The sequence below is a fragment of the Bufo bufo genome, chromosome 7 (genome assembly GCF_905171765.1).
Source record: "Bufo bufo chromosome 7, aBufBuf1.1, whole genome shotgun sequence".
Classification (NCBI taxonomy): Eukaryota; Metazoa; Chordata; class Amphibia; order Anura; family Bufonidae; genus Bufo; species Bufo bufo.
In genome coordinates this window covers 104,610,844-104,637,352 of record NC_053395.1, presented here as the reverse complement: position 1 = coordinate 104,637,352, position 26,509 = coordinate 104,610,844, and the positions used below count along the sequence as shown (strand labels likewise).

Below are 26,509 nucleotides of genomic sequence, written 5' to 3'. Positions count from 1 at the left end.
CCTGACCATCTGATATTGATGATATAATCTAACTAATTATATACAATCATTAACTACTAAAAAGTGCCTTAGATGTATTCACTTACTGGTGTGACAGATGGTTACCTCATAATATACACACAAAGATGCCACATGCCGTATGCTAATGAGCTGATTTGAGTCCAGCGTGATGTCATTGAGTCCAGCGTATATTTAATTCAGAGCTATAGCCACTCCCCTGCCCACCTGTTGCTGGTTCATATGGAAACAAACTGTCATTCAGCAGCAGGTGGGCGGGGAGAGTCAGGAGCTCATGAATATTCATGACTCATCATTATCAGCTGGAGCTTTTCAATACAAGATGTTGGCAGATTGACTGGGTCAATTAAAGAAAGTGACCCAGCATTGTGCTAAGAGAATCAGTCACTTATTTATGTTGCCCTTAGTTAGGACACAATAAAACTGGTGACAGGTTCCCTTTAAGGACCAGACTGATTTTTGCAAATCTGACGTTACATTTTATGTGGTAATAACTTTGGAACACTTTTACTTATCCAAGCCATTCAGAGACTGTTTTCTTGTGACACATTGTACTTCCTGATAGTCATAAATTTGAGTCAATATATTTCACCTTTACTTATGAAAAAATCCCAAATTTACCAAATATTTAGAAAAATTAGCAATTTTCAAAATTTACATTTCTCTGCTTTTAAAACAGAAAGTGATACCTCATAAAATATTTTTTACTTAACATTCCCCATATGTCTACTTTATGTTGGCATCATTTTGAAATTGCCATTTATTTTTTATTTTTAGGACGTTAGAAGGCTTAGAATTTTAGAAGCAATTCTTATAATTTTTAAGAAAATTTCCAAAACCCACTTTTTAAGGATCAGTTCAGGTCTGAAGTCACTTTGTGGGGCTTACATGGTAGAAACCCCCCATAAATGACCCCATTGTAGAAACTATACCCCTCAAGTTACTCAAAACTGATATTACAAACTTTGTTAACCCTTTAGGTGTTCTACAAAAATTAAAGGAAAATGGAGATGAAATTTCTAAATTTCACTTTTTTGGCAGATTTTCCATTTTAATCCATTTTTTTCTTTAACACATCGAGGGTTAACAGCCTTAAAACTTAATATTTATTACCCTGGTTCTGCGGTTTACATAAACACTCCACATGTGGTCGTAAGCTGATGTATGGGCACACGGCATGGCGCAGAAGAAAAGGAGCACCATATGGTTTCTGGAAGGCAGTTTTTCTGTACTGGTTTTTAGGTGCCATGTCCCATTTGAATCCCCCTGATGCACCCTTACAGTAGAAACTCCCAAAAAGTGACCCAATTTTGGAAACTAGGGGATAAGTTGCCAATTTAATTTCTACTATTTTGGGGTACATATGATTTTAAATTGTCCTATATTACGTTTTTTGTGAGGCAAAGTAACAAACAAAATGGCTGGTTTGGCACCGTTTTTATTTTTTATAACATTCATCTGACAGGGTAGATTGTGCTATTTTTATAGAGCAGGTTGTTACGGATGCAATGATACCAAATATGTCTACTTTCTTTGTTTGTTTGTTTCAGTTTTACATAATAAAGCATTTTTGAAAAGAAATATGTTTTTGTGTCTCCATTTTCTGAACGTCATATATTTTTATTTTATTTTTTCTGCCGATTGTCTTGTGCAGGGGCTGGTTTTTTGCAGGAAGAGTTGATGTTTTTATTGGTACCATTTTTAGGTACATATGACTTTTTGATCATTCATTATTATACTTTATAGGGCAAGGTGACTAAAAAATTGGTTGTTTTAGCACAGTTTTTATTTATTTATTTTTACAGCGTTCACCTGAGGGGTTAGGTCATGTGACATTTTTATAGAGCAGACGTGGCAATATCTACTATGTATACTTTTTCTTACACAATAATAGCATTTTGAAACCAAAAATTTTTTCTTTTAGTGTATTCATAGTCTGAGAGCCATACCTTTTTTTATTTTTTGACCGATTGTCTTAGTTAGGGTATCATTTCTTGCGGAATGAGGTGACGGCTTGATTGGTACTATTTTGGGGGGCATATGCCTTTTTGATCGCTTGGTGTTTCACTTTATGTGATGTCAGGTGACAAAAAATGGCACTTTTATTTTTTTACGGTGTTCACCTGAGGGGTTAGGTCATGTGATATTGTTATAGAGCAGGTTGTTACGGGTGCGGTAACACCTAATATGTCTACTTTTTTTTATTTATTTCACTTTAACACAATAATAGCAGTTTAGAAACAAAAAAAATCTTTTTAGTGTCTCCATTGTCTGAGAGTCATATATTTTATTTATTTTTTTGACCGATTGTCTTAGGTAGGAGCTCATTTTTTACAGGATGAGGTGACAGTTTTATTGTTACCATTTTGTGGGACATACACCTTTTTGATCACTTGGTATTGCACTTTTTGTGAAGTAGGGTGATAAAAATAGCTTTATTTTACATATTTTTTTATGGTGTTTATCGGACGGGGAGGATCATGCGATATATTTATAGAACCGATCATTACAGACACAGAGATACCTAATATGTGTGTTTTTTTCTTTTTTTTTTTTCTTCTATTTTTATTATAAAATCTGGGGAGAGGGGCATTTTTTTCTTTTTTTACATGAAACAATTTTTTTTTATTACAAACACTTTATTTCTGTCCCACTCTGGGACTTTGAATTTTGGGGGTCTGATCCCCTCTGCAATACATCTGTATTGTAATGCATTGTCTGTTAGTGTATTACACAGAGTAATACACTAACAGGTTGCCTAGGAGACGGGCCTGAGGCTGGATCCCATGGGCACCCGTAGAAGGCAGGTCCCGATGCCGTGCAAGACATTGGGCAGCCTCTGCACGGCATCAGGCAGCCTTGTTACACATCGGGTCCCTGCCACAGCAGCACAGGGACCCTATGGGCTCCCTCACCTGCAGCAAACCCCTTCTATGTCGCAGTCAGTGCTGACCGCGGCATAGAAGGGGTTAATCCTGCAGTGATCGGGCAGGCGCAGCTCCTGCACCCGCCCAATTAGCCTGCCATGCAGGCGTTTTGCGTTAAGGGGTTGACAGCTCATTTATATATTAGTTAAATGTCCTTTAATCAGGAATACAGCAACATAGGAAATAAAGAAAGATATAATTTTATAATTATCTGCAGGCCTCATCAGGTAATTGCTAATTTAATGCTAACAGACTCCCTTTATTCCAGTAATCTCAAGTTGTCCCCTATAAAAAAGTATGGGGGATAGCTATGAGATTGATGGGGGTCGAATATTTTGGATCCACACCTTTTATGAGAGCAAGCACCCTATACCCTGCAGGCAGGGCCGGGCCGACACAGAGGCTGGGGAGGCTCCAGCCTCAGGGCGCAGCCTGGGGTGGGCGGAAAAACAAACCTCTTTTTTTTTTTTTATCACTTACTTGCTGCCGGGCGCCCTCCCCTCCCCAGCCAGTGTTCACTCTAAGCTGCGCTTGTAGATAGGAGCAGGAGGCTGCTGATTGGCCAGTATCAGCTAGCTGCCCTGCCATTGGTCCATCCTTTCACACCCCCTTCTCTCTGGAGCTGAACACAGCAGGAGGGTGTGAACTTTGAAGACAGGAAGCCTGCGTTCTCACAGCGGATCATGTGACCATGAAGGAGCATGTGACCAGTGACGTCACAGACCTCCTTCTAACAAATCCATTCTAGCATCTACCCAACATGTATGGCAGGACTCTGCTGAGCAAAGACCATGTGCCCAGGTGAGGTGACCACAGAAGTGCCCTGGCATCTGTCTGCTGCTGGAAGCTCAATGTGGAGCTTTATGAATGTAAAAACTAATACCCAAGAGGCTAAAGAAACCCTGCTTGTCTATCTTCTGACCCTAATCTTAACACATAACGTTCATTTGATTGCAATTTACTCTAACACTTAAAGGGATTTTTTTTTAAAGCCTGCTGTTTCTCTAGGTGACCTTATGCTGATAGTAGTGTTAATAGAGTCTCAAAGGTCTGTAAAAATAGGGTAACTGCTTTTATAGACCCTTGAGACTCTATTAACACTACTATAAACATAAGGTCACCTAGAGAAAGAGCAAGTTTTTTAAATTATCTTTTTCCTTTAGGTGTTAAAACATAACTTATTTGATTGCTTGAACACCTAAAGGAAATGAAATTAAAAACCTGCTGTTTCTCAAGATGACCTTATGTTGATAGCAGTGGTAATAGAGTCTGAAAGGTCTATAGAAGCAGTTACCCTATTTTTACAGACCTTTGAGGCTCTATTAACACTACTATCAACATAAGGTCATCTAGAGACACAGCAGGTTTTTAACCTCCTCAGGACCGCCGTACGCAGGATTGCGTCTTTGCGGCGGTCCTGTTGTTCTGGGTGGACGCGCCGGTGCGTCCTCTCGCGAGACGCGAGATTTCGTGCATTGCCGGCCCGCGCATGCGCATCGCGGGCCGGCAAAAGTTAAAGAAGTATTTCGTCACCAGCCTGCCAGCAACTATCATTGGCTGGCAGGCTGGCGATTTTCAAAAAATCAAATCAGAAGCCAGATAACAGATCATATTAGTAAATATGATCTGTTATATGGCTTCTCTGCTGGTCCTTTTCGTCGGTTGGATCCAGCAGAGAAGCAGACTTCACTGTGAGTACCCACCAAACACTGTCCTTAGCCCCAGATCACCCTCCATCACCCCATCACCCGAATTAACCCCTTGATCGCCCCCTGTCAATCACTTAGTGAAAGACAAAAAGTGATCAGTGTAAACTGTCACTTTTTTTTTTTCACTAGTATTGGCTGTTAGGTTTTAGGGATAGTTTAGGCCCCTTGGTTAGGTAGTTAGCGTCAGTTAGCGCCCACCCCACCGCAGTCACTTTTATTCGCTGATTAGCGTATCGCTAATCAGCATTTGTACTTTTATAGTATCTGTAAGTGATCAAAACTGATCACGGTCAGATCTATAATAGTATTAGTGTCACTTTAGTTCGCCCTCCACCCAAAACGCAGTGTTTGCCCGATCAGGCCTGATCGGTCGCCCACACGTGCGTTCACCCACGCCCGCCCCACCGCAGTGACAAAATTTTTATTTTTTTTTGATCACTGCACATTCACTTTACACGCACTGCGGCGATAAAAAAAATCAGTTTTCATATTTTTTATCAACCGCAGCAGCCTCCGGTACTTCGCTAGCCTCCCCTTTGTAAGACAGGCTTGCTTTTTTTCTTGGGTAGTCTCAGGGAATACCCCTAAATTTAGTAGTCCAAAATGTCAAACAGGGGGTATTCTTCTGAAGAGGCCTACAGGATTCTGACCCAGTTGGATGAGGAGTGGGAACCCTCATCTGACGAATCTAGCGGGTCAGAATATGAACCTGTAGAAAGCAGTGGCTCTTTGACCCAAAGTTCGGACGAGGAGGTGGAGGTCCCTGGCAGCACCAGGCGTACCCGGCCCCGTGTCGCTAGACCACAGGTTACGCAGGATCCGTTTCAAGAGCAGCAGAGTGGGGCTGTCGCTGCCGGATCACGTGGTGAGGCATACACCAGCAGCACAGCCCTTCCTGGACCTAGTACCAGCACTGCCGTACAACATGGTGACGTGGCGAGCACCAGAAGGGCAGTTTAAGCTGGTACGGTGGCACGTGCACTAGTTACCCCGTCGCAGCCACCGCGCAGACAGGCCCGTAGAGCCCCTAGAATCCCTGAGGTGCTGGCAAACCCTGATTGGCAGTCACCAACTTCAGCCGCACCAGTAGTTCCCCCTTTCACCGCCCAGTCTGGAGTTCGGGTTGAGACGGCTCAAATCGGTTCGGCCCTGGGATTTTTTGAGCTGTTCTTGACTGCGTAACTCTTGGACTTAGTCGTGGCAGAAACAAATCGGTATGCCACACAATTTATATCCGCCAACCCGGGAAGCTCTTATGCCCAGTCTTTCCGGTGGAAACCAGTCCAAGTTTCCGAACTTAAAATTTTTTTGGGCCTTCTCCTCAACATGGGTCTAACTAAAAAGCATGAATTGCGGTCATATTGGTCCACGAACCCAATTCATCACATGCCCATGTTCTCTGCTGCTATGTCCAGGACACGATTTGAGACCATCCTACGTTTTCTGCATTTTAGCGACAACACCACCTCCCGTCCCAGAGGCCACCCAGCTTTTGACCGGCTCCACAAAATTCGGCCCCTCATAGACCATTTCAACCAGAAATTTGCAGATTTGTATACCCCCGAGCAAAACATCTGCGTAGACGAGTCCCTAATACATTTTACCGGGCGCCTTGGCTTCAAACAATACATCCCAAGCAAGTGTGCCCGGTATGGGGTCAAATTGTATAAGCTCTGTGAAAGGGCCACAGGCTAAACCCACAAATTTCGGATCTATGAGGGAAAAGATCAGACCCTGGAGCCGGTCGGTTGCCCTGACTACCTGGGGAGCAGTGGGAAGACAGTCTGGGACTTGGTGTCACCCTTATTCGGCAAGGGGTACCATCTTTATGTGGACAATTTCTACACAAGTGTGGCCCTCTTTAGGCATTTGTTTCTAGAACGGATTTGCGCCTGTGGCACCGCGCGAACTAGTCGCGTGGGCTTCCCCCAACGGCTTGTAACCACCCGTCTTGCAAGGGGTGAGAGGGCTGCCTTGTGTAATGAAGAACTGCTCACGGTGAAATGGAGAGACAAGCGTGACGTTTACATGCTCTCCTCCATTCACGCAGACACGACAATCCAAATTGAAAGGGCAACCCGTGTCATTGAAAAGCCCCTCTCAGTCCACGACTATAATGCGCTCATGGGAGGGGTGGACTTCAATGACCAGATGTTGGCTCCCTATTTAGTTTCCCGCAGAACCAGACGCTGGTATAAGAAGGTGTCTGTATATTTAATTCAATTGGCTGCCTATAATAGTTTTGTTCTCTACAGTAAGGCTGGGAGAACAGGATCCTTCCTCAAATTCCAGGAAGAGATTATCGAGAACCTCCTTTACCCAGGAGGTTCCGTGGCCCCATCCACCAGTGTAGTTAGCCGTCTACACGAGCGACATTTCCCCAGTGTCGTTGCTGGTACCTCAACCCAACCGCCACCCCGAAAAAAAATGTCGTGTCTGTAGCAGGAGTGGAATAAGGCGTGACACCCGCTATTTCTGTCCTGACTGTCCTGAACACCCTGCCCTATGCTATGGAGAGTGTTTCCGGAAGTACCACACACAGGTACACCTAGCATAGGGATTGCATCTCACAGGACAGGCACACAGGGCTATTAGGGCCCTTTTACTCACAGCTGCTGCAAACCTCTCCTTTCACCTGGGATAAAGTGCATAACGTACTTCGCCACATCTTTGGGCGATTTGCGCTTTGCACATTGTCCCATGGGGAAGGAGAGGTTTGTTCTATAAAGGTAAAAAAAACTAAAAAAAAAAAAAAATACCGGTAAGTAAAAAAGTTAAACGTTCAGTTAAAAAAAAGTTTCTATGTTCCGTTCAACAGTTAATAAATATATTGCGTTGCGGCCTGGTTTTTTCTTTTTTGTTTTGTTTTTTTTACCTTCCAGGTGGACCAACCGATCGACTAGCTGCAGCACTGATGTGCATTCTGACAGAAGCATTGCGCTGCTGTCAGATTACACGCAAGTCGGTGTATGCGGCGCTGCAAGACGAGATTTCTCCTCTGCAGTAAAAGATACGTTTGCCGAGGCATATGAGCTGAGGAGGTGGCGGTGTTCATATACTTTGGCAAACACTTTGTATATATATATAAAAAAATAAATCCCGGCAATGATTTATTCATCCACATCGATTGATGTGAATGGAGAAATCGGGTTTGCCAGGGCATACGAGCTAAGTGGGTATGGATGTTGGGCGGAGCTCCTATGTCCTGGCAGACGCCTTTCCCCTCCTTTTTCTTTTTTTGGCAGAGATTTTTTCATCCACATTGATCGATGCGAATGAAGAAATCTGTGCCGTTCATTTTTTTCTTTCAGCCCAGAGGCTGAACGGAAAAAAAAAATCTCATTACCCGTATGCTCAATATAAGGAGAATAGCAGAAACTCCTAATGCTGGGCATACATGTAATGATTGTGGAGACCCTCAAATGCCAGGGCAGTACAAACACCCCACAAATAACACCATTTCGGAAAGAAGACACCCCAAGGTATTCGCTAAGGGGCATATTGAGTCCATGAAAGATTGAAATTTTTGTCCCAAGTTAGCGGAAAGGGAGACTTTGTGAGAACAAAATCAAAAAAATCAATTTCCGCTAACTTGTGCCAAAAATTTTTTTTTTCCTTGAACTCGCCATGCCCCTCATTGAATACCTTGGGGTGTCTTCTTTCCAAAATGGGGTCACATGTGGGGTATTTATACTGCCCTGGCATTTTAGGGGCCCCAAAGCGTGAGAAGAAGTCTGGTATCCAAATGTCTAAAAATGCCCTCCTAAAAGGAATTTTGGCACCTTTGCCCACCTAGGCTGCAAAAAAGTGTCACACATCTGGTATCTCTGTATTCAGGAGAAGTTGAGGAATGTGTTTTGGGGTGTCTTTTTACATATACACATGCTGGGTGAGATAAATATCTTGGTCAAATGCCAACTTTGTATAAAAAAATGGGAAAAGTTGTCTTTTACCAAGATATTTCTCTCACCCAGCATGGGTATATGTAAAATGACACCCCAAAACACATTCCCCACCTTCTCCTGAGTACGGAGATACCAGATGTGTGACACTTTTTTGCAGCCTAGGTGGGCAAAGGGGCCCATATTCCAAAGAGCACCTTTCGGATTTCACTGGTCATTTACCTACTTACCACACATTAGGGCCCCTGGAAAATGCCAGGGCAGTATAACTACCCCACAAGTGACCCAATTTTGGAAAGAAGACACCCCAAGGTATTCCGTGAGGGGCATGGCAAGTTCCTAGAATTTTTAATTTTTTTGTCACAAGTTAGTGGAAAATGATGATTTATTTTTTTTTTTTTTTCATACAAAGTCTCATATTCCACTAACTTGTGACAAAAAATAAAAACTTCCATGAACTCACTATGCCCATCAGCGAATACCTTGGGGTCTCTTCTTTCCAAAATGGGGTCACTTGTGGGGTAGTTATACTGCCCTGGCATTCTAGGGGCCCAAATGTGTGGTAAGGAGTTTGAAATCAAATTCTGTAAAAAATGACCTGTGAAATCCGAAAGGTGCTCTTTGGAATATGGGCCCCTTTGCCCACCTAGGCTGCAAAAAAGTGTCACACATCTGGTATCTCCGTACTCAGGAGAAGGTGGGGAATGTGTTTTGGGGTGTCATTTTACATATACCCATGCTGGGTGAGAGAAAAATCTTGGCAAAAGACAACTTTTCCCATTTTTTTATACAAAGTTGGCATTTGACCAAGATATTTATCTCACCCAGCATGGGTATATGTAAAAAGACACCCCAAAACACATTCCTCAACTTCTCCTGAGTACGGAGATACCAGATGTGTGACACTTTTTTGCAGCCTAGGTGGGCAAAGGGGCCCATATTCCAAAGAGCACCTTTCGGATTTCACAGGTCATTTTTTACAGAATTTGATTTCAAACTCCTTACCACACATTTGGGCCCCTAGAATGCCAGGGCAGTATAACTACCCCACAAGTGACCCCATTTTGGAAAGAAGACACCCCAAGGTATTCCGTGAGGGGCATGGCGAGTTCCTAGAATTTTTTATTTTTTGTCACAAGTTAGTGGAAAATGATGATTTTTTTTTTTTTTTTTTTCATACAAAGTCTCATATTCCACTAACTTGTGACAAAAAATAAAAACTTCCATGAACTCACTATGCCCATCAGCGAATACCTTGGGGTCTCTTCTTTCCAAAATGGGGTCACTTGTGGGGTAGTTATACTGCCCTGGCATTCTAGGGGCCCAAATGTGTGGTAAGGAGTTTGAAATCAAATTCTGTAAAAAAATGACCTGTGAAATCCGAAAGGTGCTCTTTGGAATATGGGCCCCTTTGCCCACCTAGGCTGCAAAAAAGTGTCACACATCTGGTATCTCCGTACTCAGGAGAAGTTGAGGAATGTGTTTTGGGGTGTCATTTTACATATACCCATGCTGGGTGAGAGAAATATCTTGGTCAAATGCCAACTTTGTATAAAAAAATGGGAAAAGTTGTCTTTTGCCAAGATATTTCTCTCACCCAGCATGGGTATATGTAAAATGACACCCCAAAACACATTCCCCACCTTCTCCTGAGTACGGAGATACCAGATGTGTGACACTTTTTTGCAGCCTAGGTGGGCAAAGGGGCCCATATTCCAAAGAGCACCTTTCGGATTTCACAGGTCATTTTTTACAGAATTTGATTTCAAACTCCTTACCACACATTTGGGCCCCTAGAATGCCAGGGCAGTATAACTACCCCACAAGTGACCCCATTTTGGAAAGAAGAGACCCCAAGGTATTTCGTGATGGGCATAGTGAGTTCATAGAACTTTTTATTTTTTGTCACAAGTTAGTGGAATATGAGACTTTGTAAGAAAAAAAAAAAAATCATCATTTTCCGCTAACTTGTGACAAAAAATAAAAAGTTCTATGAACTCACTATGCCCATCAGTGAATACCTTAGGGTGTGTACTTTCCGAAATGGGGTCATTTGTGGGGTGTTTGTACTGTCTGGTCATTGTAGAACCTCAGGAAACATGACAGGTGCTCAGAAAGTCAGAGCTGCTTCAAAAAGCGGAAATTCACATTTTTGTACCATAGTTTGTAAACGCTATAACTTTTACCCAAACCATTTTTTTTAACCCAAACATTTTTTTTTTATCAAAGACATGTAGAACAATAAATTTAGAGCAAAATTTATATATGGATCTCGTTTTTTCTGCAAAATTTAACAACTGAAAGTGAAAAATGTCATTTTTTTGCAAAAAAATCGTTAAATTTCGATTAATAACAAAAAAAGTAAAAATGTCAGCAGCAATGAAATACCACCAAATGAAAGCTCTATTAGTGAGAAGAAAAGGAGGTAAAATTCATTTGGGTGGTAAGTTGCATGACCGAGCAATAAACGGTGAAAGTAGTGTAGGTCAAAAGTGTAAAAAGTGGCCTGGACTTTCAGGGTGTTTAAGCACTGGGGGCTGAGGTGGTTAAAAAGATTTTTCCTTTAGGTGTTACAGCAATCAAATGAAAGTTATGTTTTAACACCTAAAGGAAAAAGCTCAGCCTCTGTTGGTGGTGGACCTTGTCCCAGCCCTGCCTGCAGGGCACAACAAAATGAACAGAGTAGAAGGTAAGGTAAGGCATGTGCACATCTGCCCCATTAATCGGTAGCAGAGTACAGCTCATGGCTATTTCCAGAAGGTCCGATGGAAATGAATAGAGCAGAGATGCACATGCCCGACCTTCCTCTCCATTCATTTTAGGGGGCCCTGCCCCTGTTCTCATGATCGGTGGGGGTCCTAGGTGTAGAACCCTCACTGATCTAATAGATATCCCCCTAACTTAAAATTATTGGAATACTCTTTTAAATACATAGCAATAAAATAAAATAAAAACATTTACTTACTTATCAAACACTGCTTTAACTTTCAGCTGATAGTTAAGCTCTTGCAGTTTGACCAACAGTCTGTAAGAGAAAAGTATAACCATATATGGTAAATAAGTATTGTACTATAAAATTAACCTATCAAAAACCAAATTGAATTAGTGTGTCATTAAAGTGCGTGTGTCACTTCAGCAAGTGACATTTATCATTTAGAGAAAGTTAATATAAGCCACTTACTAATGTATTGTTATTATCCATTGCTTCTTTTACTAGCTTAATTCATTTTTGTATCACATTTCACACTGCTCATTTCCATGGTTATGACCACTCTGCAATCCATCAGCATTGGCCATGCTTGCAAACTACAGGAAAACGTGCTGGCCTCTCTGGTAGCCGGGACTATTGGAGCTCATATAGGCTGGCGCTTCTTCCGATAGTGTGCAAGCACAGCCACCATTGATGCATTGCAGTGTGGCGTAACCATAGAAACAGGCAGTGTATAATGTGATGGAAAATGAATCCAGCCCGCAAATGAAACAATATGGATAATAACAATACATTAGTAAGTGCCTTGCATTAACTTTCTTTACACAATAAATGCTCTTTGCTGAAGTGACACAACCCTTTTAGTATTAAGATGACCTAGCTCGAAAAACACCTTTAAGTATTACAATTTGGTAATGGTAGAAAACTAATAGCGGCCCAAATATCCAGGTGTCTGACAGATCTGTTTTTACTTCCATTTTATCAAGCATAAAAGACCACTGATCCCAGAAGAGTGAAGAATATAATCCCTCATTTACTATCACAGCCCTGACAAATAACTCGTCAGAAGGTTAGGTTAATACAGTCCTGATCAAAAGTTTAAGACTACTTGAAAAATGGCAAAAAATCATATTTTACATTGTTGGATCTTAACAAGGTTCCAAGTAGAGCTTCAACATGCAACAAGAAGAAATGAGAGTGAGACAAAACATTTTTTGAACATTTAATTAATTGAAATTAACGATTAAACTGAAATAGGCTTTTAAAAGGCCAAATCTGTGCAAAGATGTGGATTCATTGTCATTTTCTGTCAGATAGTCACACGTTGTGATGGCAAAGGCAAAAAAACTCTCCCTTTTTGAACGTGGTCGGGTTGTTGAACTGCATAGGCAGGGTCTCTCACAGCGCGCCATCGCTGCTGAGGTGGGACGCAGTAAGACAGTCATTTGGAATTTATTAAATGATCCTGAGGGTTATGGAACAAAAAAGTCAAGTGGAAGACCCAAAAAAATTTCACCAGCACTGAGCCGGAGGATCCAATTAGGTGTCCGTCAAGACAATGGACGATCCTCGACCCAAATTAAGGCCCTTACTGGTGCTGACTGCAGCCCCATAACAATCAGACGGCATCTGAGACTGAAGGGCTTTAAAAACAAAAAACGTCTTCAAAGACCTCGTCGCCTTGAACGCCACAGAACTGCTCGTTTGGACTTTGCAAGAGAGCACCAAACATGGGACATTCAAAGGTGGAAGAAAGTTTTATTCTCTGATGAGAATCTTTTTTACCTTGATGGTCCTGATGGCTTCCAATGTTACTGGCATGACAAGCAGATCCCACCTAAGAGGTTTTCTATGCGCCACAGTGGAGGGGGCGCCATAATAGTCTGGGGTGCTTTTTCCTTCAGTGGAACAATTTCAGGAAGTGCAGGGGCGTCAAACGGCCGCTGGCTATGTCCAGATGTTGCAGAGAGCATTCCTCATGACTGAGGCCCTCGTCTGTGTGGTAACGACTGTGTTTTTAAACAGGACAACGCTACAGTACACAATGCCTGCAGGACAAGGGACTTCTTCCAGGAGAATAACATCAATATTTTGGCCCATCCTGCGTGTTCCCCTGATCTAAATCCAATTGAGAACCTTTGGGGAAGGATGGCAAGGGAAGTTTACAAAAATGGACAACAGTTCCAGACAGTAGATGGCCTTCGTGCGGCCGTTTTCACCACTTGGAGAAATGTACCCTCTCACCTCATGGAAACGCTTGCATCAAGCATGCCGAAACAAATTTTTGAAGTGATCAACAATAACGGCGGAGCTACTCATTACTGAGTTCATGTTTGGAAGTTGGATTTATGTTTTGGGGGGGGGTTTCGTTTTTTTTTTGAGGTGTGGTCCTAAACTTTTGATCAGCTGAAAAACAGCCTGTTTCAGTTTATTCGTTGTTTTCATTAAATTGAAAGCTCAAACATTTTTTGTCTCACTCCCATTTCTTCTTCTTGCATGTTTAAGCTCTACTTGGAACCTTGTTAAGATCCAGCCGGGCTAAATATGATTTTTTGCCATTTTTCAGATGGTCTTAAACTTTTGATCAGGACTGTAGTATAGTGACGTATGAAGTCAAGAGTATCAAAAACCACCACCATTAAAACATAGCCTTTATTAGAATGTATTTAAAAGCAACCGTTAAGTGCCATAAAAAATGCAAAATAAGGGCAGTGGCAAAGAAAAATATATATTATCCATGCTTTTCTCTAATCTATATGCCCTACCGAGAACAGAATGGCCGCCCCAATAGGGGCGATCCCGTGTCAGGAACCTCCTGCTAACCCTGGGCTGCCCCAGACATAGAGATAGAAAACCACTACTGCATACAAAGTCTGTCAATTATAATGCAACAGCAAAAAACAAACCAGTACCATTGAGGCCCTAAACAGAAAATATTCCCTCTATCATATAATACACGATAAAGATGGTCCCAGAAAATTATTCCAACGCGTTTCGTTCTACAAGGAGTAGTAGCTCATCAGTGGACATCAAATATAGAGAAGAATCCTCAATAAATATACACTATTTTAAACATCAGAAGTGGACCACATATACAGTGCCTTGCAAAAGTATTCACCCCCCTTGCCTCACAACCTGGAATTAACATGGATTGTTTGAGGATTTGCATCACTTAATTTACAGAACATTTTTGTTTTTGTTTTTTTATTGTGAAGCAAACAACAAATAGGACAAAATAACAGAAAAAGTCAATGTGCATAACTATTCACCCCCCTAAAGTCAATACTTTGTAGAGCCACCTTTTGCGGCAATCAGAGCTCCAAGGCCCTTTGGATGAGTCTCTATGAGCTTGCCACATCTTACCACTGGGATTTTTGCCCATTCCTCCTTGCAAAACTGCTCCAGCTCCTTCAAGTTGGATGGTTTTCACTTGTGAACAGCAATCTTTAAGTTTGACCACAGATTTTCTATTGGAATGAGATCTGGGCTTTGACTAGGCCATTCCAACACAGTCACATGCTTCCCCTTAAACCACTCAAGTGTTGCTTTAACAGTGTGTTTGGGGTCATTGTCCTGCTGGAAGGTGAACCTCCGTCCTAGCCTCAAATCATGCACAGAGTGGTACAGGTTTAGCTCAAGAATATACCTGTATTTAGCACCATACAGTCGTGACCAAAAGTTTTGAGAATTACATAAATATTGGAAATTGGAAAAGCTGGTGCTTAAGTTTTTATAATAGCAATTTGCATATACTCCAGAATGTTATGAAGAGTGATCAGATGAATTGCATAGTCCTTCTTTGCCATGAAAATGAACTTAATCCCAAAAAAACCTTTCACACTGCATTTCATTGCTGTCATTAAAGGACCTGCTGAGATCATTTCAGTAATCGTCTTGTTAACTCCAGGTGAGAATGTTGACGAGCACAAGGCTGGAGATCATTATGTCAGGCTGATTGGGTTAAAATGGCAGACTTGACCTGTTAAAAGGAGGGTGATGCTTGAAATCATTGTTCTTCCATTGTTAACCATGGTGACATGCAAAGAAACGCGTGCAGCCATCATTGCGTTGCATAAAAATGGCTTCACAGGCAAGGATATTGTGGCTACTAGAATTGCACCTCAATCAACAATTTATAGGATCATCAAGAACTTCAAGGAAAGAGGTTCAATTCTTGTTAAGAAGGCTTCAGGGCGTCCAAGAAAGTCAAGCAAGCGCCAGGATCGTCTCCTAAAGAGGATTCAGCTGCGGGATCCGAGTGCCACCAGTGCAGAGCTTGCTCAGGAATGGCAGCAGGCAGGTGTGAGCGCATCTGCACGCACAGTGAGGCGAAGACTTTTGGAAGATGACCTGGTGTCAAGAAGGGCAGCAAAGAAGCCACTTCTCTCCAAAATAAACATCAGGGACAGATTGATCTTCTGCAGAAAATATGGTGAATGGACTGCTGAGGACTGGGGCAAAGTCATATTCTCCAATGAAGCCTCTTTCCGATTGTTTGGGACATCAGGAAAAAGGCTTGTGTGGAGAAGAAAAGGTGAGCGCTACCATCAATCCTGTGTCATGCCAACAGTAAAGCATCCTGAGACCATTCATGTGTGGGGTTGCTTCTCATCCAAGGGAGTGGGCTCACTCACAATTTTGCCCAAAAACACAGCCATGAATAAAGAATGGTACCAAAACACTCTCCAACAGCAACTTCTTCCAACAATCCAACAACAGTTTGGTGAAGAACAATGCATTTTCCAGCATGATGGAGCACCGTGCCATAAGGCAAAAGTGATAACTAAGTGGCTCGGGGACCAAAACGTTGACATTTTGGGTCCATGGCCTGGAAACTCCCCAGATCTTAATCCCATTGAGAACTTGTGGTCAATCCTCAAGAGGAGGGGGGACAAACAAAAACCCACTAATTCTGACAAACTCCAAGAAGTGTGTAACAGGGTTCCGAAGGTGCACTCGGTCCCCCATTACCCGCAGACCTGTTGCTTAGCTTTGGGAATGTGGATCTGTGTTTGACCTCATTCCCAGGGCGGCTTTACTGCTGGGTGGCTCCCTGCTCCTAAGTCTGCCTTGAGCGCCGAGCTGATCACTCGGTGCTCAACTGGTTGGTCTGTCGGTCATGTTACGCTGGCCACGTCACATGACCCTCACTCCCCACTATAAATACAGGCAGCCTGCTAGTCACTGGTTGCCTGTTAATTTCTAGGTTCCTGGCTATTTGTTGGACTACTGATTACTCCCCTGATTCCGTTCCCTGACGATCCTTTGCCTGCTCCTCCTGTACTGCGCATCCGTCCTGGTATTGTGACCTCGGCTCCCACCTGACTACTCTCTTAGGACTCCTCTGGTACTTCTCTGCTCTCCTGGTATTTGACCCCGGCTTCTCCTGACCATTCTTTGCTTAACCCTTTTGTACTGCAAAGCTCTCTTGGTTCTTACCCGGTCCGTTCATGTTCCGTATTTTGTCTTGTCTGTCTTCCCTGCATGTATCCTAAGTTAGGGACTGTCGTCCAGTTGTCCCCTGTCATCAGGACTCGTGAGGCAAGTAGGCAGGGCCAGGGGTGAGGGTGGAGCGCAATGGTCACTATCCCTCCCCCTGTGTGTGTGTGGACGTGACCGTTACAGATTAACAGGCCCAATAACCACTGTATCGTGAATCCTCTTACTACCCTGACTGACCATGTCTCTAACTTGACACAGATGGTGCAGGAGCTAGGAGAGAAACTCAGTTCTTTTGAGTTAGGGCAAGGTTCTTCCACTCCTCTGCCCTCCAGTCCACATTTTGAACCCCAGATCAAGCTCCAAGAACCCTTTTCTGGAGACTGGAAGAGCTTTCTCTCCTTTAAGGAGAGTTGCAAACTCTACTTCCGTTTGCGCCCGTGTCCTCCGGTCCCGAGAGCCAACGCGTGGGGATTATCATTTCTCTACTACAGGGTGATCCCCAGGACTGGGCATTTTCGTTACCTCCTGGGGCCAGTTGTCTAACTTCGGTGGAGGGTTTTTTTCAGGCCCTGGGTACCCTCTATGACGAACCAGACAGGGCCCTGGTAGCCGAGACGGCTCTTAGGGCACTGGTTCAGGGCCATCTCCCTGCGGAGGAGTATTGCACCCAATTCAGATGGTGGTGTGTCCCCTCAAGATGGAATGTACCAGCCCTGAAGAGTCAGTTTAGGTCTGGTCTATCTGATAATTTAAAAGATCTATTAGTCAATTATCAAATTCCTGAGACCTTAGAGGAGATGATGACCCTAGTTGTCCGACTTGACAGACGAGTTAGAGAGACGACAAGAACGACAGTTCTGTTTTCAGATGGTGGTCCAGCCAGAGGCCTTTTCCAGGGACAACACGGAGGTCTCCACCGAGGAACCCATGCAGGTTGGCATGACCCGGGGTAATCTTCGTCGCAGACGCGGAGAGTGCTTCTACTGTAGAGATCCTGGCCATTGGATCAACAAGTGTCCTAAGAGGGTCCTAAGGCAAGACAACCTAAAGACCAGGTACACCCTGATTTTTCTAAATGTAAGCTTTTGGTACCCATAACAATTTCTCTGGGGGTTAATAAGTGGCCGGGTAAGTCCTTTATTGATTCCGGTTCAGCGGCCAGCTTTATTGACTTTGAGTTTGCTAGTAAATTGGGTATTCCAATGTTTGCTTTACCTACACTTATCCATGTCATGGCTATTGATGCTACTCCCCTGATTGGTGGTACGGTGAGGTCATGTACCTCTGAAATTTCTCTGACCGTAGGTGTGTGCCACTCTGAGAGATGTTCTCTTCTAGTCCTGGAGAGCCTACCAGTTGAGGTGGTATTAGGGTTGCCTTGGCTCCGTTTACATAACCCCACAATTGATTGGTCCAAAGGAGAGTTGGTGAAATGGGGACCTAAGTGTGATTCATGCTTGTCCGTGGTCCAGGCTGGGGTTCAGTAAGGTCTAATACATTACCCTCTGTTAATAAAGAATATTCTGATGTGTTCTCGTCCCCTACTCCAGAGGTTCTACCCCCCCCCCATAGACCTTATGATTGCGCCATAGAGCTAATAGAGGGTGCCGAATTTCCTAAAGGGCGAATTTATAATCTTTCAGGGCCTGAACGCAAGGCTATGGAAGATTATATTAAGGAGAGCCTTGGTAAAGGGCATATTAGACCTTCAGTCTCTCCTATGGGAGCAGGGTTTTTCTTTGTTAAAAAGAAGGATTGTGGTCTTAGGCCTTGTATTGATTACCGGAGATTAACCTCTTAAGGACACATGACGTACCGGTACGTCATGATGTCCTGGTACTTAAGGACACATGACGTACCGGTACGTCATGTGTTGTTCCGATCACTGCCGCCCGGCCGGCAGTGATCGGAACCCGGTGCCTGCTCAAATCATTGAGCAGGCACCTAGGCTAAATGCGCGGGGGGGTCCCGTGACCCCCCCATGTCGGCGATCGCGGCAAACCGCAGGTCAATTCAGACCTGCGGTTTGATGCGATTTCTGCAGTTTCTGGTCCCCGCGGTCCCTGACCGCGGGGATCAGAAACTTTATATGCCTAAAAAAAGTTTTATTCACCCCCCCCCTGCACCCCCAAATGATTTTTATGGTGGCGGGAGGTGCAGGGGGAGAGTTGCGGGCGGTGTGGGCGGTGCGGGAGGCGGGCGGTGCGGCAGGTGGGATCGCGATCCCCCGCCGCCTCCCCTTGAAAATTCATTGGTGTTCAGTGGGTATACCAGGGTGCCAGCACATTGCTGGCACCCTGGTATAAACGGCTGACATCTGCGATGCGATGTCAGCCGTTTAACCCTTTCCATACAGCGGTCCGTACGGACCGCTGTATGGAAAAGGTTAACAGCGCAGGGAGCTCCCTCCCTCTCCCATCGGGGGGCTGCTGTGCCTTTGCAGCCCCCCGATGGAGAGGGAGAGAGCCCCCAGACAGCCCCTCCGAGAGATCCCCTCCTTACCCTTCCCCGTCTGCGAAGTTCTGAGCAGACGGGGAAGGTTCCCATGGCAACAGGACGCCTCTCAGGCGTCCTGCTGTCCATGGTGCTGAACAGATCTGTGCTGAAAGGCATAGATCTGTTCAGTGTAAGTAAAATACAGTGCAGTACAATATATATTGTTCTGTACTGTATTATACAGACATCAGACCCACTGGATCTTCAAGAACCAAGTGGGTCTGGGTCCAAAAAAAGTGAATAAAAGTGAAAAAAAAGTAAAAATCAAAAAACACATTTATCACTGATAAAAAATGAAAAAAATAAAATTCCCTAAACATGTTTGGTATCGCCGCGTCCGTAACGACCTGATCTATAAAACGGTCATGTTACTTTACCCGAACGGTGAACACCATAAAAATAAAAAATAAAAAACTATGATGAAATTGAAATTTTGCCCACCTTACTTCCCAAAAAAGGTAATAAAAGTGATCAAAAAAGTCGCATGTACGCCAAAATTGTAACAATCAAACCGTCATCTCATCCCGCAAAAATCATACCCTACCCAAGATAATCGCCCAAAAACTGAAAAAACTATGGCTCTTAGACTATGGAGACACTAAAACATCATTTTTTTTTGTTTCAAAAATGAAATCATTGTGTAAAACTTACATAAATAAAAAAAAAGTATACATATTAGGTATCGCCGCGTCCGTATCGCCCGGCTCTATAAAAATATCACATGATCTAACCCCTCAGATGACCACCGTAAAAAAATAAAAATAAAAACGGTGTAAAAAAAGACATTTTTTGTCATCTTACGTCACAAAAAGTGTAATAGCAAGCAATCAAAAAGTCATATGCACCCCAAAATAGATGCCAATCAAACCGTCATCTCATCCCGCAAAAAATGAGACCCTACTTAAGATAATCGTCCAAAAACTGAAAAAACTATGGCTCTTAGACTATGGAGACACTAAAACATTTTTTTGGTTTTAAAAATGAAATCATTGTGTAAAACTTACATAAATAAAAAAAATTGTATACATATTAGGTATCGCCGCGTCCGTGACAACCTGCTCTATAAAATTACCACATGATCTAACCTGTCAGATGAATGTTGTAAATAACAAAAAAAAAAACTGTGCCAAAAAAGCTATTTCTTGTTACCTTGCCGCACAAAAAGTGTAATATAGAGCAACCAAAAATCATATGTACCCTAAGCTAGTACCAACAAAACTGCCACCCTATCCCGTAGTTTCTAAAATGGTGTCACTTTTTTGGAGTTTCTACTCTAGGGGTGCATCAGGGGGGCTTCAAATGGGACATGGTGTAAAAAAAAACAGTCCAGCAAAACCTGCCTTCCAAAAACCATATGGTGTTCCTTTCCTTCTGCGCCCTGCCGTGTGCCCGTACAGCGGTTTACGACCACATATGGGGTGTTTCTGTAAACTACAGAATTAGGGCCATAAATAATGAGTTTTGTTTGGCTGTTAACCCTTGCTTTGTAACTGGAAAAAAAATATTAAAATGGAAAATCTGCCAAAAAAGTGAAATTTTGAAATTGTATCTCTATTTTCCATTAAATCTTGTGCAACACCTAAAGGGTTAACAAAGTTTGTAAAATCAGTTTTGAATACCTTGAGGGGTGTAGTTTCTTAGATGGGGTCACTTTTATGGAGTTTATAATCTAGGGGTGCATCAGGGGGGCTTCAAATGGGACATGGTGCCAAAAAAACAGTCCAGCAAAATCAGCCCTCCAAAAACCAAACGGCGCACCTTTCACTCTACGCCCCGCTGTGTGCCCGTACAGTAGTTTACGGCCACATATTGGGTGTTTCTGTAAACAGCAGAGTCAGGGCAATAAAGATACAGTCTTGTTTGGCTGTTAACCCTTGCTTTGTTAGTGGAAAAAATGGGTTAAAATGGAAAATTAGGCAAAAAAAGGAAATTCTCAAATTTCATCGCCATTTGCCAATAACTCTTGTGCAACACCTAAAGGGTTAACGACGTATGTAAAATCAGTTTTGAATACCTTGAGGGGTGTAGTTTCTTAGATGGGGTCACTTTTAGGGAGTTTCTCCTCTAGGGGTGCATCAGGGGGCTTCAAATGGGACATGGTGTAAATAAACCGGTCCATAAAAATCAGCCTTCCAAAAACCATACGGCGCACCTTTCCCTCTACGCCCCGCTGTGTGGCCGTACAGTAGTTTACGGCCACATATTGGGTGTTTCTGAAAACGGCAGAGTCAGGGCAATAAATATACAGTCTTGTTTGGCTGTTAACCCTTTGGTTTGTTAGTGGAAAAAATGGGTTAAAATGAAAAATTAGATAAAAAAATGAAATTCTCAAATTTCCTCCCCATTTGCCAATAACTCTTGTGCAACACCTAAAGGGTTAACAACGTATGCAAAATCAGTTTTGAATACCTTGAGGGGTGTAGTTTCTTAGATGGGGTCATTTTTGGGTGGTTTCTATAATGTAAGCCTCGCAAAGTGACTTGAGACCTGAACTGGTCCCTAAAAATTTAGTTTTTGTAAATTTCTGAAAAATTTCAAGATTTGCTTCTAAACTTCTAAGCCTTATAACATCCCCAAAAAATAAAATATCATTCCCAAAACAATTCAAACATGAAGTAGACATATATAGACAATGTAAAGTCATCACAATTTTTGGGCGTATTACTATGTATTACAGAAGTAGAGAAACTGAAACTTTGAAATTTGCAAATTTTTCCAAATTTTTGTTAAATTAGGTATTTTTTGGTGCAAAAAAAATTATTTTTTTGACTCCATTTTACCAGTGTCATGAAGTACAATATGTGACGAAAAAACAATCTCAGAACGGCCTGGATAAGTCAAAGCGTTTTAAAGTTATCAGCACTTAAAGGGACTCTGGTCAGATTTTCAAAAAATGGCCTGGTCCTAAGGTGTAAAAAGGCTGTGTCCTTAAGGGGTTAAACAAAATCACTGTCCAAAATAGATACTCTCTCCCATTGATTCCGGATTTATTTAACCAGGTTCTGGGGGCAACCTGGTTTTCCAAGATTGACCTGAAAGGGGCATACAATCTAATCCGAATCAAGGAGGGAGATGAATGGAAGACATATCAGGTGATGCCTTTTGGACTCAGCAATGCCCCAGCTGTGTTTCAAAACTTAATGAACGATATTCTTAGGGAGTTCTTAGGGAAATTTATTATTGTCTATCTTGACGACATTTTGATATTCTCTCCTGATTTCAAATCTCATGTGTCTCATGTCAAACAAGTATTAGAGGTTTTGAGGGAGAACCAGCTATCCGCTAAGCAAGAGAAATGTGTCTTTGGTGTACAGGAGATACTGTTTCTAGGGCACGTTTTGACTCCTCACGCCTTTAAGATGGATCCTGGTAAGGTTTTAGCAATTAAGGAATGGGTAAGGCCTTCATCCTTAAAGGCTTTACAATGGTTTTTGGGTTTCGCTAATTACTACCGTAAATTTATCATTCATTTTTCTGTAATTGCTAAGCTATTGACCGACCTTACTAAGAAAGGGGCGGATTTGGAGAATTGGTCTACCAAGGTCATTTCTTCATTTGAAACATTAAAAAGGGCATTTAGTAGTGCTCCCATTCTGATCCAGCCTGATCAGGAGAGACCCTTTATTGTGGAGGTGGATGCGTCCGAGGACGGCGCAGGAGCAGTCCTTTCACAAGGTTCAGCTAGCCTCAGTAACCTGAGACCGTGTGCCTTCTTCTCTAGGAAATTCTCTCCCACGGAGAGAAACTACGACATAGGGAATAGGAAGCTGCTGGCTATTAAATGGGCATTTCAGGAGTGGAGGCATTTTTTGGAGGGGGCAAGGCATCGAGTAACTATTGTCACTGATCATAAAAACCTAATGTTTCTCGAGTCGGCTAAGAGGTTGAATACCCGACAAGCCCGATGGGCTCTGTTTTTTACCCGTTTTGATTTCTCCATTACGTTCAGGCCGGGAAGTAAAAATGTGAAGGCAGACGCATTATCTCGGAGCTTCCATGCTTTTCAACCCACTGAGACGCCGCCTGAATCCATCCTACCAGCAAACATCTTCTTAGTGGCTCTAACCCAGGATTTCTCGGCTCGCATTAAGGCTGAACAACATCTGGCACCGGCATCCACCCCAACAGATAAGTTATTTGTCCCCGTACAATTTCGTCTCCAGCTGTTGGGTGAGTGTCACGATTCTGCCTTTTGTGGACATCCGGGTGTTGAGGGCACTAAGGATCTGGTTTCTAGATCCTATTGGTGGCCCACTCTGACCAGGGATGTCAAGTCCTACGTGTCAGCCTGTGAGGTTTGTGCCAGGTCTAAGACACCTAGGACTCGCCCTGCTCGTAACCTACGACCCCTACCCATTCTCAGTAGACCCTGGTCCCATATATCGATGGACTTTATAACTGACCTACCGATGGCGGAGGGTAAGACTGTGGTTTGGGTAGTGGTCGATAGGTTTAGCAAGATGGTTCATTTCATTCCCCTGTCTAAACTTCCGAATGCTAAAACCCTGGCGTCTATTTTTGTGAGAGAGATTGTTCGTTTACATGGCATCCCGGAAAATATTGTTTCTGACAGGGGTGTGCAGTTTGTGTCCAAATTCTGGAGGGCCTTCTGTCAAAGATGTAAAATTTCGTTGTCTTTTTCTTCCGCCTACCACCCTGAGAGTAATGGGCAGACTGAACGCCTTAATCAGTCTGTGGAACAATTCCTGAGGTTGTATGTTGCTGATGACCAGCAATTATGGGTCAAATTCCTTCCGTTGGCTGAATTTGCTTTGAATAACCGTGTCAATTCTTCTGCTGGGGTCTCCCCTTTCTTTTGTAACCATGGTTTTCATCCCCATTTTCATTCTGGGTCGCCCGTCTCCTCCTCTAACCCTGAGGAGTTGTCCCCTGTCATCAGGACTCGTGAGGCAAGTAGGCAGGGCCAGGGGTGAGGGTGGAGCGCAGTGGTCACTATCCCTCCCCCTGTGTGTGTGTGGACGTGACCGTTACAAAGTGATTATGAAAGAATGGGTTGCTATCAGTCAGGAATTGGCCCAGAAGTTGATTGAGAGCAAGCCCAGTCGAATTGCAGAGGTCCTGAAAAAGTAGGGCCAACACTGCAAATACTGACTCTTTGCATAAATGTCATGTAATTGTCGATAAAAGCCTTTGAAACGTATGAAGTGCGTGTAATTATATTTCACTACATCACAGAAACAACTGAAACAAAGATCTAAAAGCAGTTTAGCAGCAAACTTTGTGAAAACGAATATTTGTGTCATTCTCAAAACTTTTGGCCACGACTGTCTATCTTTCCCTCAACTCTGACCAATTTCCCAGTCCCATCCCCACAGCATGATGCTGCCACCACCGTGTCTCACTGTGGGGATTGTGTTGTTTGGGTGATGTGATGTGTTGGGTTTGCGCCAGACAGCGTTTTCTTTGATGGCCGAAAAGTTCAATTTTAGTCTCATCAGACCAGAGCACCTTCCTCCATACATTTTGGGAGTCTCCTACATGCCTGTTCGCAAACTCACAACATGCCTTTTTGTTTTTAGCTGAAAGTAATGGCTTTCTTCTGGCCACTCTAACATAAAGCCCAACTCTATGGAGCGTACGGCTTATTGTCGTCCTATGTACAGATACTCCAGTCTCTGCTCTGGAACTCTGCAGCTCCTCCAGGGTTACCTTAGGTCTCTGTGCTGCCTCTATGATTAATGCCCTCCTTGCCCGGTCCATGAGTTTTGGTGGGCGGCCGTCTCTTGGCAGGTTTGCTGTTGTGCCATGTTCTTTCCATTTGGTTATGATAGATTTGATGGTGCTCCTGGGGATCATCAAAGATTTGGATATTTTTTTATAACCTAACCCTGACTTGTACTACTCAACAACATTGTCCCTTACTTGTTTGTAGAGTTCCTTGGTCTTCATGGCAGTGTTTGGTTAGTGATGCCTCTTGCTTAAAGCGAACCTTTCACCTGCATTTCACTTAATAAACTATCAAAAGTACCTTATAGATCATCCTCATTGTGTTATCATACAGTCTTGTCCCGCTTTTCTGCCATGTATATGAATAAAAAAATCGCCTTATAAAGTACTCTTCTCCAGCTCCACAAGTCACGATAGAAGTCAAGGGGGTAGCCCTTCCCTCACTCCAGGCTGTAACTCCCCTGCCCTAACCACGCCTCTATGCAGTCTAATTGACACCCGGCTCAGTCGCCGGGACCGCGCTTGTACAGGCGGCGCATGCGCCGTCGGACTCAAGCGCGATCCTGTAACTGAATCGCGCATGCGCCGTCCCCGATGCCTGCCTGTCTTCAAGATAGCCATCTAATTAAATCTGGGTTTGTCACATGTGTATATCTATGTATAGAAAGATAGCCCCATGAAATATGCAGTTTTTGACATATAATACCTGCTGAATATGATAACAATGCTCCAGATGATCACTGGCTTGCGATCTGCGGCAAGTCAACAGTGATCACGTGGACGCATGGAGCGCGAAGATCGGGGCGCGCATGAGTAAGAGAAGACAGGCAGGCATCGGGGACGGCGCATGCGCGATTCAGTGTATAGATTGTATACGATTTTGTATGTACATGTAACAAATGATTTTAATGTGTATTACTGTAATTGCCCCCTGAGATTCACATCGTGTTGGTTTTCACTTACTGTACTCTACGACATTTTTTGTATCTACGGTAGCTGATCGCACCATAGTGTACCACAAGGATGCTCCAGCTGTTATTACTACATGGATTGTGCGTTCTTTTTTCTTTTCTCCCTCTTTTGAGGGATCTGATTGCACTTAGTAACTAGCAAGTGTTGTGTCCTTGGCAACATGATGCGGCGTGATGTCAGGCGAGAGGGAGGAACGAGCTGTTGGCAACACATAGGTCAGGTGACCATGATGACGTCTGGTGATGCAGAGGTATGAACATGTAATTGCAAACGAGATCTCGCTGATTCCTGCGATGCTAGACGTACGCGCGATGTTGCCATGTACACACAGGACGCTTTGCAGTCAGACATGTGCAGTAGCGCTTGATGGACGCCACCATGCAGCTGGAATGTATTGTGACATGATTAGTCCTTAGAGGTAAGAACTCAGGTGCGATCATCTACAATGCAAAGCAGGCATTGGGATTTCTGCCCAATGGGATGTCTTTGCTTGGGGAATTGGTATCTACATACACACTGATGATTGGAATGGATTGTTGGGGTGGTATAAGTATTTTACTATTTATATGTGGAATCAATGGATGTACATTGTATGCTTGACAAAGGCTGAGGACAGCCGAAACGTTGCATTGGGGAATTGGTATC

The 26,509-nt window shown here is 43.3% G+C and overlaps 1 protein-coding gene across 1 annotated transcript in view; it reads right to left on the bottom strand.

Annotated features, from left to right (window-relative positions):
• Nucleotides 1-26,509, bottom strand: part of STAT1 (signal transducer and activator of transcription 1) — a 1,318,258-nt gene that overhangs the window by 522,873 nt on the left and 768,876 nt on the right. Inside the window, exon 11 of the mRNA XM_040441848.1 lies at nt 11,522-11,581. Coding sequence (XP_040297782.1) covers nt 11,522-11,581 — 60 coding nt within the window. The remainder of the gene's footprint in view (nt 1-11,521; nt 11,582-26,509) is intronic.